At 39.0% G+C, this 15,174-nt stretch overlaps 1 protein-coding gene across 6 annotated transcripts in view; it reads left to right on the top strand.

Moving 5' to 3' along the window:
• The window catches only part of LOC121459367 (G protein-coupled receptor kinase 4), a 78,548-nt gene that overhangs the window by 27,513 nt on the left and 35,861 nt on the right, over window positions 1–15,174 (top strand). For 3 of the 6 annotated variants that reach the window (XM_041669039.1, XM_041669038.1, XM_041669037.1), the window contains exons 6-9: window positions 4,738–4,830; window positions 6,275–6,338; window positions 9,488–9,628; window positions 14,617–14,807. In XM_041669039.1, coding sequence (XP_041524973.1) covers window positions 4,738–4,830; window positions 6,275–6,338; window positions 9,488–9,628; window positions 14,617–14,807 — 489 coding nt within the window. Of the gene's footprint in view, window positions 1–4,737; window positions 4,831–6,274; window positions 6,339–9,487; window positions 9,629–11,599; window positions 11,748–13,111; window positions 13,164–14,616; window positions 14,808–15,174 lie in introns of those variants that run through there. The other 3 variants (XM_041669040.1, XM_041669042.1, XM_041669041.1) reach the window with 3 other exon arrangements.

A 15,174-nucleotide genomic window follows, 5' to 3' on the forward strand; every position in this document is an offset into this window, starting at 1 on the left:
GAATTTTTTTTAAAAGGCTTTAGGGCTGATTAGTCCTTTCAGCACTGATTCTAGCCAATACAATAAAGGGAAAGGGCAAACAAATTTAGTAGAAAGGACTAAAACTCTTTATTTATAGATAATGTCATCATATATATATATATTCCGAATGATTCCACAAAACTGATTAAACTGGATTGGCACTGTTACAAGATCACCATTCAAAATTGTGTTTTTTATTTATTAAAAGTCATAATAAAATAATAAAATTAATAATAAGAGTTGTTTTCTTTTTTAAAAATTTTTTATACATTTTTTATTGATATTTATTGAGCTTTACATTTTTCACTGCTCCCCTCCCTGCCTTTCTCCTCCCCCAAGGTCCCCATGCTCCCAATTTACTCAGGAGATCTTGTCTTTTTTTAGTTTCTACTTCCCATGTAGATTAGATCTATGTATTTCTCTCTTAATGTCCTCATTGTTGTCTAAGTTCTCTAGGATTGTGTTTTGTAGGCTGGCTTTCTTTGGTTTATGTTTAAAAACCACCTATGAGTGAGTACATGTGATAATTGTCTTTCTGTGTCTGGGTTACCTCACTCAAAATAATATTTTCTAGCTCCATCCATTTTCCTACAAAATTCAAGCTGTCGTTATTTTTTTCTGCTGTGTAGTACTCCATTGTGTAAATGTACCACATTTTCTTTATCCATTCTTTGGTTGAGGGGCGTTTAGGTTGTCTCCAGATTCTGGCTATAGCAAACAAAGCTGCTATGAACATAGTTGAGCACATGTCCTTGTGGCATGGAAGTTCTTAAGTATGACATTAGACTAAATTCAGCTTCCTTATGAGCATGGGACAAAAGTGATTTCTGAGGAAATCTGTTAATAAGAAGGTGGTGTTTTTGTAGCTGTGTGGATAATCACTTGTCTCACAGAAAGGAAACTAAAGACCTGAGAATGTGGAAAAGCTTATCCTGAGCTCTGAGAATATTTAAGTGACATTTTCATTGTCTTTGAAGATTCCTCTGGTCAGATGTGGTTTATTACTGTACCTCCTGCATGCAGTGGGAACTTCAGTTCCAGGGGACCTAGTACCTTCACCCAGAATAAATGCAGGCAAAACAACAATGCACATAAAAATAAATCAATCTTCAAAAAAGAGACCTTGTCTCCAAAAGAGCAAACAACAACAAAACCCAGCAATACAGAACAAAAATAAAAAAGAAAATATAAGTATTAAAAAAAAAACTTGTTCTGGATACAATTTAGGGGGAGCTTGGAGGGTGGGAAAGTAAGTGCAAGAGCTGCTTGAGTTAGGTATTATCTGACCATTAATCTGTAAAGTATGAGATACGCAGCAGCAATCCATTTTCTTGTTTTTCTTCAGTGGGTTGATTAGATGGTCAGGGATTTGGAAATTTTTGAGCATGATTAGAAAATTGGTGAGAAAGACATTTGGGAAAAGTTTGTGAATCTGTCCAGATGGGTGAAGGACGTGAAGATGCTCATTCCCATGTAAATGCCCATCCAAAGATGACTTGAGCAGAGAAAGGTTCAGTAATTAAGCACATAGGATAACTTATTCTGTGGACAGTGAGCCTCTTTCCCCAGTCAACCCTATCATTGCCCAAAACCAGAATGACCATAGTGGCAGAGATGGAGGTTATGTGTGTGATTGACAACATGAACTTCTACTCACCAAATCTGACAGCTGCTTCTCAGTGCCAGATCTGCTCAAGATATGACACCATTTTCCAGGGCGGCCAGCCAGTGACCTGATGACAGATTGACTATATTGGACACTTCCTTACTAGGGTAGATACTTAATCTGGTTATAGATTTGCCTTTCCTGCACATACTGGTTCTGTAAAAACTACCATCCATGGATTTACAGAATGCCTTATCACCATCATGGTATCCCACATAATATTGTTTCTGACCAAGGAACTCACTTCTAGAAAAGTGAAACAGTGGGCCGACAATCATGAAATCCATTGGTCTTAACCTGTTCCCTACCATCCTGAAGCAACTGGCCAGATAGAAAAATGGAATGACCTTTTGAATACACAATTACAGAGCTAATTAGGAGACAGTAGTCTGGACTGCTGGGGCAGGATTCTTCGGAAGGTGGTGATTGCTTTACATCAACATCCAATATATGATATAGTTTTTCCCATAGCCAGGATCCATGGATCCAGGAATTAAGAGTTAAAGAAGGGTGTTAGTGAGCAGGAAGAATTTGCTTCCTATTCCTATGACCTTAAGTCCTACTAGCCTAGAAATTTTGGTTCCAGAGGGGGAACTGCACCTGCCAGGAGACGGTACAAATATTCCACTGAATTGGAAGCTCATACTTCCCCCTGGTCTTTGGGCTTCTAATGTCCTTAAACAAACAGACTAAGAAAGGAATAACTGCTTTAGGAAGGGTGATTGATCCAGACTACCATGAGGACTCTGGATTGCTTACCATTGGATTGCTTACCATTGGATTGCTTCTCCACAGTGGAGGTAAGAAAGGTTATGTTTGGAATTAAGGAGATCCTTAAGGACATCTCTTGGTGCTACCATATCTTTTGACTAAATTCAGTGGGGAAGTACAGCAACCCAGTCCTGGGAGGATGACGAAGGACACAGACCGTTCAGTAATGGAGGTATGGATCACTCCAGGAAAAGAGCCAAAACCAGCTGAGTTCCTTGCTGAGGGTGAATGAAATACAGAATGGGTAGTAGAGGAAGGTTAAGGCCACATGATCAGCTTCAAAACAATGATTATAATTGACATGAGTGTTTTTGTTATGTTTTGTTAAGAATTTGTTTGTAACTCTTATGTGAGAATGGAGCATAAAAATGAGGTAGACTCAGAAAAGTAATGCACTAAAGAAATGTAAAGTATATAAGGTTTAGAGACATAAAAAGATAATTTTGAGTTGTTAATACAAGTTATAATAGAAAGTGAATTAGGTACAACACTTTGGACTCACAAAGATAGGATATAGATAATGGAGTATTGTCTCTGAATCTGTTACATACAAATGGATTAGGCATTGTTGATGTACTTATTGCCTGAATATATGTAATTATTGTACTTACTGCATATAGTTTTTCTTATATTAGTTATAGACTTCTTTATTTTAGCCAAAAGTGGGAAATGTAGTGATAATTGTGTTTGTGTTTTAATAACTAAAGTTTGCCTGAAGGACCAGAGTGCCAAGCTAAACCACTAGAAGCTAGGCAGTAGTGGCTCACACCTTTAATTTTAGAACTTGGGGGACAGATGGATCTTTGTTAGTTCTAGACCACTGTGAGCTACACGAAACTGATCCAGTCTAAAAGAGAAACAGCTCACCCCAGCACTTGGGAGTCACACACCTTTAATCCCAGCACCAGGGTGGTAGAGAAAGGAGTGATATGGCTGGGCCGAGAGAGAAATATAAGGCAGGAGGAGACAGGATCTCAGTGTAGTCTCAAGAGCAGTGCAGTCTGAGACAGCCGGTCTGAGGAGCAGTGCAGTCTGAGACAGCCGGTCTGAGGAGCAGTGCAGTCTGAGACAGCCGGTCTGAGGAGCAGTGCAGTCTGAGACAGCCGGTCTGAGGAGCAGTGCAGTCTGAGGACAGGATCATCCCTTTGATCTGAGCATTGGTAGAAGTAAGAACTAGTGACTAGCCACTCTGCTTCTCTGATCCTTCAGCTTCCACCCCCTGATAACTGACTCCGAGTTTTTAGTACTAAGATCTATTAGAATTTGTGCTACAGTCTTGTTTTCTTGGAGTTTTTTCATAAGAACTCAGAATTCCTTTACACTACTTCATTCTCAGACTTTGTTCCAACCGTTAATCATATTTAAGTTTGAGATACTACAAGAATATCCCTCAAAGGGACTTTGCCACCTATATTAAAATCTATAATGTGTTCACAATTGTACATGGGATAGTCATATTAGGCATAATCATGACCTGCTATTGTTTTCATTTGGAAATTATGACATAAGGAAATATGATTGTGTATGAAGTTGTGATGGCTATTCTTGGTTGTCAACTTGTCTACATTACATCTGTAATTAACTAAGTCCCAAGTGGAACACCTGTAAGGGATTCTTTTTTTTTCTTTTTTTAAGATTTATTTACTTATGTTAACAATGTTCTGTACTGTGCACTAGACTTCATTACAGATGGTTGTGAGCTACCATGTGGTTGCTGGGAATTGAACTCAGGTTCCTTGGAAGAGCAGCCAGCGCTCTTAACCACTGTGCTATCTCTCCAGCCTCCAAGGGATTTTTTCTTAATTAAATCATTCGAAACAGGAAGATCGACACTAAATCCAGATTTTATAAGGTGGTAAGATCTGCCTTAAATCTGGGCCACACATTCTGGTGGTAACCTATATAAAGGACACAGAAGAAGGAAGCTCTTGCTCTTTGCCTGCTTGCCCTCACTCTCTCTGGAAAATTTATTTCTTTACATTAGAGCCATTTCTTTGGAATTCCAGTGTATGCTAAAGACCACATCCAGCCTTGTGGATTGAACAACTACTGTATTCTTGATTTTCCGTTGGTAGACCACTATTGTTGAACTAGCTAGACTTTCAGAGAGTAAAGGGATTCCATTTCTTTAAAATATTTTGTATGTTCACTGATGTTACCAGAATCTATGTTCTTCTATAATGGCAGTTTCTGTATACCGAATTGTGCATAAAGCACCGTTCTCAGTGAATGCTTTTTAACTATGATAAATGTATATAACTGGATCAAATCTTTTCTAGAATTGTCTATACCTATTTGAGTGAAAAACCATTTGAAGAATACCAAAACAGTCCATACTTCTGTCGATTTTTACAATGGAAATGGCTAGAAAGGTAGGTTTTAATTTAATTCTGAATGAAAGTAACTTTTTACAGTGCATACTATTTGATATTCAGTTCAGTTTTCTACATGTCAAAATGTTACTGAAAATCTTGAGTTGTATTTATGTTTACTTGGAAATCTTTAGTAGGTGGAATGTTATATAATTCCTTCTGATTCAGTGGACCCTGTTCTCTTTCTTTAAAATGGCAGTTAACTCTCATTGTACATTTAGGAAATGAAACATTTTGGCTTTATAGTATTGCAATGCAGTGGTTGAAACTCTGCAGTCTAAGCCTCTGTTCAGATTCTTGCTAGCTGTGAGGCTTTAGGCAAGTGACTTAACCTCTATGAGCTATAGATCCTTTTATACAGAGACACTCATATACCTATTTTAGTTAGGGTTTCTATTGCTGTGAAGACACTATGACCATGTCAACTCTTATAAAGGAAATCATTAAATTGGGGCTGACTTAAAGTCCAAAGGTTTGGTCTATTATCATCCTGGTGGGAAGCATAGCAACACATAGGCTAACATGATGCTGGAAAGGTAGAGAGTTCTACTTCTACATTCAGATCATCAGGCAGCAGGAAAAGAGTGACACTGGGCCTGTCTTGGCTTCTGAAAACCCAAAGCCCACTCCCAGTGATATACTTCAACAAGGCCACATCTACTACAATAAGGCCATACCTCCCAATAGTGCCACTCCCTATGAGTCTGTGGGGGCCGTTTTAATTCAAACCACCATATCTATGCTGCTTCACTCTTGCTGGGAAATGCATGTACAATGTGTAGACCAGTGTTTGGTGAACCAAAGAAATGCCACAAAAGCATCAGCTGCTATTAGTACTTCGTGATTATTATTTCTAAAATTAATAGTCAACACCCCCCCCACACACACACACTTTTTGAGATTAGGTTTTATTATGTTGTCTGGTTGGCTTGGAACTTACTATGTAGACCAGGCTGGCCTTAAACAGAGATCTGTTTTCCTCTGCCTTCTGAGTACTGCAAGTAAAGATATGTGCCACCATACCCAGCATACATGCTTATATATGCATGTTACATTTTGAGGTCCTTTACTTAAAGGAAAGTGTGATATGTTTATGTAGTTTTCCTCAGCAGCCTTTTGACAGGTTGTAAAGTATGCCAAAAATTGATCCATGAAGTGTAGACATACATATTTCCTAGAATGGGCTGCTTGTGTATTCATCTTAAATTAGAATAACCAATCTGTTGTATATTTTGTGTTAATGATTTTAATAAATTTTAAATGTGCTTGTTTCTCTTAGTAAAAAATTGAGAGTTTTGAGTCCTGATCATAGACATCTTTGTCTCGGGCACTGTTTCAGGCAACATGGGCCAACAGATAGGACTAGCACAAGCTCTAAATAGGCTTTTCTATTTTAAAATAACAGTGCAATGTGAGATCTGAAACTTTTTTTTCAATTGGTTAGGCAGCCAGTAACAAAGAAAACGTTCAGACATTACAGAGTACTAGGAAAAGGCGGGTTTGGAGAGGTAAGTAACCTGTGCCAGTTCCGGCAGTACTTCTGTTAGAAAGGTAGCCAAGTCATCTACACACATGAGCTCAGGTAATGTATCAACTTTATCTGTATACTTATCTTCCTATGGTTCTTTTTGAGAATAGTTTCAGGCAACTTGATATGAAGGTGAATTTTTGAGCTTTTAAAACTATAACAACAACAAAAACCTTATCTTTGTGACTTCACTTTCCATTTTCCATTCTGGCAGAGTTAATGTTTCATGCTTGATATTTAAGTTAAGCAGACTGAAAAACTTGTGAAATTTCTGTTATTCAGGACTAGCTCTAAAATTTATGTTGCATAGAGTGCTGTTTATTTTTGAAGAGATGATGTCTCACCCAAGTTGTCTCTTAACTCCTAGGTTTAATAACTCCTGCTACCTCAGCAAACTGGGACTACAAATACATGCCACTGTAGCTAATCAGAGGACATTGGCAAATATGCTTATTTAACTCATTTGTATTTAGACTTTGTCCTAGTTTGCTTTCTGCTGCCTTGATTAAAACACCATGACCAAAAGGATCTTAGGGAGGAAAAGGTTTGTTTGTCTAACACTTTTAGGGCTCAGACTATCATCAGGGAATGCCACAGCATGAATTCAAAGCAGGAATTTGAAGCAGCACCATGGATGAATGATGTTACTGGCTTCCTTCCTCTAGGTTGTGCTCGGCCAGTTTTCTTATTAAGCCCAGGGCCACCTGCCCAGGGGTGTGACTGCCTATAGTAGCTGCACCCTCTTCTATCAGTTAACTATCAAGAAGGTAACCCACAGACATGCCCCAAGGCAGTCTGGTGGAGGCTATTCCTCAATCGAAATTCCCTATTCCAAATTCTAGGTTGCATCAAGCTGATGGTAAAAACAAACCAGTATAGGTACAGATGTACCTTATACCTGCATTAAAAGGTGCTCAGGGCCTCTTTTGATGCCTTTTGTACCTGTAATTGGGAGTTAGGAAGGTAACACGTTTTAGACTAGCTTGGATTATAGTGAGACCCTGTCTGAAAAAAAAAAAAAGTGTTCAGATCTAGGGACATAGAACATGGTATAGCCCTAGCTTCCCATATACAAAACCTTAAGTATGATACTCAACACCTTTAAAAAAGTATTTTAAAATGTGTGAATTCAGAAAATCCTAGGGAAACTTCACATAGATTCCTGAGGAATAGGTTTTAAACATGAGAGCTGTATTGGATAGATATCACCTATAGCAGTTAGAGAGTAGTGCATCTAGGCGTTGGTGTTGGCACATGTCTTTAATCCTAGCACTTGGGAGGCAGAGGCAGGCTGATCTCTGTGAGTTCAAGGCCAGCCTGGTCTACAAAGCAAGTGCTAGGATAGGCTCCAAAGGTACACAGAAAAACCCTGTCTCAAAAAATAAATAAATAAATAAAAATAATAGGGGCTGGAGAGATAGCTCAGAGGTTAAGGGCACTGGCTATTCTTCCAGAGTTCCTGAGTTCAATTCCCAACAACCACTTGGTGGCTCACAACCATCTGTAATGAGATCTGATGCCTTCTTCTCTCTCGTCAGACAGAACACTGTATATATAAATAAATAAATCTTAAAAAAATAGAAAATAATACACAGTTCTGATGTGATAATTTAAAGAGACATTAATTGTCCCATTAATTATCTGGAGTAGTCATGTTCAGCCTATGAATTTCCAATTCCCCACGAGACAGGCAAGCCATTAGGAACTAGCACTTTCTAAAATCAGAAACAAGTTACATTGCCCAGATGTGATTTACATCATATATGTGTTTAAGTTCTATTTTAAAACAAAAGCAGAATCCACCAGCATTGCTTCATAATTAATTTAATTCAGAGTTGTGCTCAAGTGAGCTCTGTCAGCCATTTCCATGTTGAGATGAAGGAAGTGGGTCAGAACTGCCATCACTGTGTTAGAGGAGTACCCCAATACAGCTGGAGACTTTCATAATTTATGGGGTTGCATTTGGCCAATTCACCCAACACTGTTGTAAGCCCTTCAAGGGGATGGTCTGTAAGGAATCATTCCTCTGTAGAATGTGTCATAGACCAGAGACTTTTCTCTCTTCAGCTCATGCTGTCATTCTCGATCTCCAGGAACAAAGCATTAGATTTTGGCAGGGGGCAGATGAGAAGATGTTGTAGGGTATCATGTTAATAAGAAATGAAATTCTAAGTTATAATCACACATATGATTTAATCTTGATTCAGTAGGATCACATCAGGAAATTTTAATCATTGTGAAAGACTTGTTATAGATTATATTTGGATACATTTTCTTGGATTTTCAAACAAATGATTAGCTGGATGAATTAACCGTGGTAGCTCCTTGCAAACTTTTTGTGTATGTTAGGCTCTATGTCAAGGCCCAGAGGACAATGAGCAGTCTGTTTCTACTCTGAATGTCTGTCAGAGGGAGCCTTACTGAGCCAGTACAGGGACAGTTGCAGTTCCTATCTCAGTGAGCTTGGAGGGCAAAAATAATTTACTTATTTTGCCAACAGTAATTCTCTTGCTTATGCTTTAAGTGTTGTAAAGTCAATCTTCAGCTTCCTGAGGCAAGCACAGTGGAAAGCATTTGGGCTCATGACTGGTTCCAAAGATAGCACAGTGTGATGAGACCAGCATGTACTTCAGAGCTATGCAAGCCCAGGGTCAAGTCCTGCTTCTGCTTGCCATTAGTTGTATGATCTTGGATCACCATCTTGACTTCATCTTTGGCAGGAGGATGATGGTCCCTGCTTTAGCTTTCTGAGGACATGGAGGCATTGTGCCTAGCCATGAACTTTTAATTAAAAAAATTTCAGAATTATTCAAATTTTCTAAAACTTTTGCTTTTCTAAGAATCTAAAGACATATCAAGATATACTTAAATAGACTCAGCATGATCACATACGAAAACAAGTTCCATTGTGTCTTGATAAAGCACACTGTTTTGTTCACTTTACTCACTATTGACAAGAAACAGGAAAATCCAGTGGAAAACTTACAGTTATTAATACCCAAATGGCCTTGGCTCATCACATGCTTTGTCCAGCCTTTACCAGAAAATATTATCACAGAGAAAATAGTTTTCTTCATATACCCTAAAAATGTCAGGTATATATAAGCCTTTTTTTCCCCTTTAAACTAGGTTTGTGCCTGTCAAGTACGAGCTACAGGAAAAATGTATGCCTGCAAAAAACTAGAAAAAAAAAGAATAAAGAAGAGGAAAAGTGAAACTATGGCTCTGAATGAAAAAAGAATCTTAGAAAAATTGCATAGTAGATTTGTAGTAAGTATCTCATTTTAGTCATGGTATCATTTACTTTTTTGTTGCTGTGATAATATGCTTGTCCAGGGCTGGGTGGTGATGATGCACACCTTTGATCCCAGCAGTTGGGAGACAGAGGCAGGGGGATCTCTGTGAGTTCGAGGCCAGCCTGGTCTATAGAGTGAGTTCCAGGACAGTCAGGGCTGTACTGTCTTGAAAAACAAAACAAACCAACAAATAAATTCATGTATAAAGCAAGTTAAGTAAGGAAGGGCTTATTTTGGCTTACAGTTTGAGAAAGAGGTACAGTCTATCGTGGTAGACAAGGCATAGCATCTAGAGTATACAGTGGCTGGTCATACTACATCTGCATTAGGAAACAGAGATGTGAATGCTGGTGTCTGCTTGTTTTCTCCCTTTATTCAGTATCGGACCCCACACCCTGGGATGGTATCTCTACTGTTTTCCATAGGTTTTCCCTCAGCTGAACCTTTCTGGAAACATCCTTCCAGATACTGAGGTTTGTTCCAAGGTGATTCTAAATCCTGTCAAGGTGACAAAACTTAACCATCACAGTCTTCCCTTGTATGTTGTTTGAGTCATAGCATTTTGGTCAGCAGTCCTGCTGGAAACTCTTATTCAAGTCATGGACTCAGGTGCTGTGTTTCTTATGAGTTTCTGTGGAGTTCTGCTGTTCCCTATTGGAAATAATTTCATTTTGTAATGATGTCCCTCTTATTCTAGCATGCAGGTATAGGGCAATGCCAATCCTACTACTGATTTGTGACTTATTGCCAGTTTTATACTGTCCACCATCCCATGCTGTCAGGTCTTCTTCACACTCTGATGATTCCTAATGAGTGCTTTTTCTTCTCCTTGTGACAACCAAGCTCATGTGTTTGCTGCCTCTCATTGATCAGCCCTGACTCATCAGCATGGTGACTTTGAGGTACTTGAAGGTTCTTTTTCTAGTCCTTCTAAAGTGGTCTTCCTCTTCTCTCTGACCTCAGTCTCTTTTCCATTCTTTGATTTTCTTTCTATTTTCTGCACCTGAAGTGTTTGCTATTAGACCTTCAACTACCATGCTCCAATTGTAGGATCTTTCAAATTTTATGCTCACTTTTGCAGATGAGAGCTGAAGATGGGGTAGAGTGGTATGAAACAGGAGTGATCTCAGATTGTAGGATATATGTTGTATAGTGTGGTTTCTCTACTCCTACTTAGATATTCCTTAGAGCGTTTTTTTGAAGTATAAAGACTGGTTAAGACAAAAGATGAGCTAGGTGGTGGTGGTGCATGCCTTTAATCCCAGCACTCAGTCGGTAGAGGCAGGTGGATCTTGGTGAGTTTCAGGCCAGCAGAGCTAGTTCTAGGACATATAGAGCTGTTAGATAGTAGAGAAACACTGTCTCTAAAAAAAATAAAAACAAAACAAAACAAACCGAAAAAAAAGACAGAAGATGAACAATGGTTATAAAATGATTCTTAGTGTTAAAATTTATTTCCTTTAAGTCATTTATTTCTTGGTATCATGGTTATCTGCTTTGTAGAGACAGATGTTCCAAACCAGCTCCTCCTCATAGCCAGCATCTGTATTTAGTAACATGAGTCAATGTGTTTATTATGACAGTTTCACATGAAGTGAAGTGATAGTCTTTAATAAAATACTCATCTTAGAGCTATTTAAACATGTACAACCTTGAAGCATATAAACCTCAAATCTAACTTTATTAGAGGGATATAAGTAGTTATGTCCTATGCACAACATAATTTCGTTTCTATATTTTTAGCTTCTTCCAAAGAACCTAGACATATTTCATTTTTTCTATGATTCTGGTTTTTTCCTGTTTACAGTGACTCATTGGCAGGTTCTGACATACCCTTGAGTCGTGGTCCTTCCACTGCCACCTCATATATACAGAAGCACCCTCTCCTGAGTTCCCACCTCTGTCTGCACTTGCTCCTTACAGTCTGTTCCCCGTGAAGCAATAATCTGTGGAGGAGTTAAATTGGTCTATACTTTCCTACACTAAACTGTCCTGTGGTCATCTTCACTCTGAGACTGAAATTGAACTCTGCTCCAGCCTCTCAGGCACTGAGGCACCAGGCTCCTGTAGCCTCTACCACTCAGCTAACCAAGGTGTGTCCTCTCTCTGGAATATGGCCACTACCTCTTTTGATCTTGAATATTATTGCTTTCTGTTTCTGCGTTGGTCACTCTTGCTTCACTGTCTGGTGTTTACAGGATAAAAAAGCAGAACCCTTTGGTGTCTTTTTTGCCACTGGTTCCTAGATCAAGGCTGGTATGATAAATGGTTCTCAGTATTATTTAATATGCATTAACTGTGTGTGGGATGGATATTCATTCACAGGAGGGGAGAGAGTAAGGGTCTTTGTTTCTTGAAGCATGAATGAGAAATACCATTCAGTTTAACTCTGGTCCGACATATGTCAGCTAATGAGAGTGGACAGTGGTATGCTCTGGATACTTCATCCCAATCTCCTCATTTCCAGCCCTCTCCCTTTACCTGCAACTTTACTCTCCTAACGTTTAATAAAAATGTTGACCATGTTGGATTTATTCATTTTATTATAAATGAAAATCATTATAATTTATTACGTGACTAGAATAAAGGGAAAAACCATATAGTCACTTTAATAGTTGCACAGAAAGCCTTTTATTAATATCCAGGTCCCATTTATGATTAAGAGCTTCTAAGCTAGACCGGAACGATGGCTCAGCCATCTTAAGTTTATAACCTAAGCTAAGCTTACAACTTAGCTAGCTCTAAGCAAACTAGTTTTACTTTCTAACACACATCATTTACCATGTGATGCTATTGGAATGCCCACCCTCATGTCTAGGCTCCCATTCTCACTATCTCTACTTAATATTATTTTGGAAATTCTAGCCAGTGCAACAAAATAAAGTAATTAAGGTTAAATTAGGATTAGAATTAGAGCTAGAGAAATAAGTAAAGGAGTAAAAGATTGTGTTTTTGAACAATGTAATTGTATGTGGAGATATTCCTAGACTTTGTAGATAGCCAACCTAGGATTAACTAAATGACTAGAAATGAATCAGCCACAGTTAGGAGGTGTGCTGTGTGCATGTGTCTGTATATCTGTCTGTACATGTTAGGATATAACAAACACACACCTATATATTTTCTTTTTTTCTTTGTCTTTGCATTTTTGAGACAGGAGTTCTCTGTGTAGCCTTAGAGCCTATTCTGGAACTCACTCTGTAGACAAGACTGACCTCGAACTCAAGGAGATCCACATGCCTCTGGCTTCCTAGTGCTGGGATTAAAGGTGTGCACTGCCAGCTCCTGTCTCCTATGTGCACTCAGAGGTCAGAGGAGGATGTCAAGTATCCTACTCTGTTACCCTTCACCTTCTTTTCTTTCTTTTTTTTTTTTAAAGATTTATTTATTTATTAAGTATTCAGTGGTCTGCCTGCATACGTCCCTGCAGGCCAGAAGAGGACACCAGATCTTATTACAGATGGTTGTGAGCCACCATGTAGTTGCTGGGAATTGAACTCGGGACCTTTGTAAGTACAGCCAGTGCCCTTAACCTCTGAGCCATCTCTCCAGCCCCCTTCACCTTATTTTCTTGAGACAGAGTCTTTGACTGAACCTGGAATTTGCTGGTTTGTTTATTGTTTGTTTTTTTCCAGCTAGGCTAGCTGGCCAGCAAGCCTCATCAATCCTTCTTTCTCCCCTCTACCCCAGGACTGGGATTTCAGGTATTCATAGCCATGCCCAGCTTTTTTTTTTTTCTTTTTAAACTGGGGTCAAAACATAGGTCCTCATGTCAACACAGCCAGCACTCTTATCCATTGAACCATCTCCTCAGCCTGTAAATGAAAAGCATATTAATAACATTTATAATAGCACCAAGAGTCATCACAGTCTAGGCAAAAGTCCTACAAAATATGTAGGACTTCTACGCTTAGAACTGTAAGATTCAATTTTAAGAAATTAAAGAATGCCTTAACAGAGAGGGACCATGATCCTAGACTGGGTAATTCAATGTTGTGAAGATGCTGGCTCTTCTCAGTTGATCTAGCGATTAAATGAGTTAAGTATAATCACAACCCAAACCCTAACAGGGGGTGAGTTCATGTGTGCATGTGTACATTTGTGTTTGAACTCTCATACAAGACAATAGAACGGTGAAGAAAAACTTATCAGGGTCTGGGAATGTAGCTCTGCGGGAGAGTACCAGCCTGGCAGATGTGAGGCACTAGGTCCAACCAATAGGAAGACAACAAAGAGGAAAAGAAATATTATTTTTGACCAAGTACACCTGTAATCCTAACTAGTCAGAAAACTGAGGCAGGAGGATCACTTGCTCCTAGAAGCTCAATGCCAGCCTGGGCAAATCTCATTTCTTCAAAAAGCAAAACAAAAAGCATAAAGGCACTTCACAAAAATGCTGTGACTGACTAATGAATCAATGAAAAAGTATGGGGAGTATTCACTGCAAATTAAAACCAGAATTACAGTTCAAGGCTAGCCTTGGCTATATAATGCGTCAGAGACCCACCTAGGTTACATAGTGCAACCAGTCTTCCAAAATTAAGGATTTGGGATATGGTTCAGCATCACAAAACAGCAAAATGACACAATCATCAGCCATTATACCCTGACCACCCTGGCTCAGACCAAAAAGATCAGCATCACCAAATGTTGGAGGAGTGTGGAACAAGATCTTGCCAGAACTGCTGAATGCAGGTGCTCCAGAAGTTCTTAGTGTCACACAATCAGACCATAGTGTGAAGAAGTCACTTTCCATGCAGAGTTGCACTGAGCTATTTGCTAAGTAAAGGCCCAGAGACATGGTGTGTGGTGTGTAGTTCTCTGAAGCACATAGTGTTTGGGTGTCCTATTACAAACTTAACAGATAATTCAGATTATTGTTAACAAATTCTATAAGTTAAGACTGAACAAGCATATTTTTTATGTGTGTATCTTTTTTTTTTATGATGCTGTTGTCTTTAGGTTAGTTTAGCCTACACTTATGAAACCAAGGATGCCTTGTGTTTGGTGCTAACCATTATGAATGGAGGGGATTTGAAGTACCACATTTACAATCTGGGCAATCCTGGCTTTGAGGAGCCGAGAGCTGTGTTCTATGCTGCAGAGCTGTGCTGTGGCTTGGAAGATTTACAGAGGGAAAGAATTGTATACAGGTAAGAATGGTGTGACCTGACAGAGCCTCTGAGTGTTGAAACCTTCCACTGGGAGCTTCCTCTGGCTTATACTGGCTGTCATGGGATGGAAAAGGGAAAACAGGGAGGCCTTGGGTGGCATTCTGAGGGGTTGAGGTTGTCGCTTAAACTGTAAGACACAGCCAGTCAGAAGTATACCTTGGTTTCCTTCTTAGTTTATCTTTACTCTTCTAAGAAATTGTCCTTTTGAAGCAGAACCTTTTTTCTTAAGCTGATCAGATAGCCAGTGCTATTTGTGTAAGCATGAGAAAGCCTATTTATAGAATTCTGAGATATTTGACAACTCATAATATTCATAATATTCCAAGAAAACATGATCAAGTATATT

This window comes from Microtus oregoni, unplaced genomic scaffold, assembly GCF_018167655.1.
Source record: "Microtus oregoni isolate MIOR12 unplaced genomic scaffold, Mior012 000019F_ref0000042, whole genome shotgun sequence".
Classification (NCBI taxonomy): Eukaryota; Metazoa; Chordata; class Mammalia; order Rodentia; family Cricetidae; genus Microtus; species Microtus oregoni.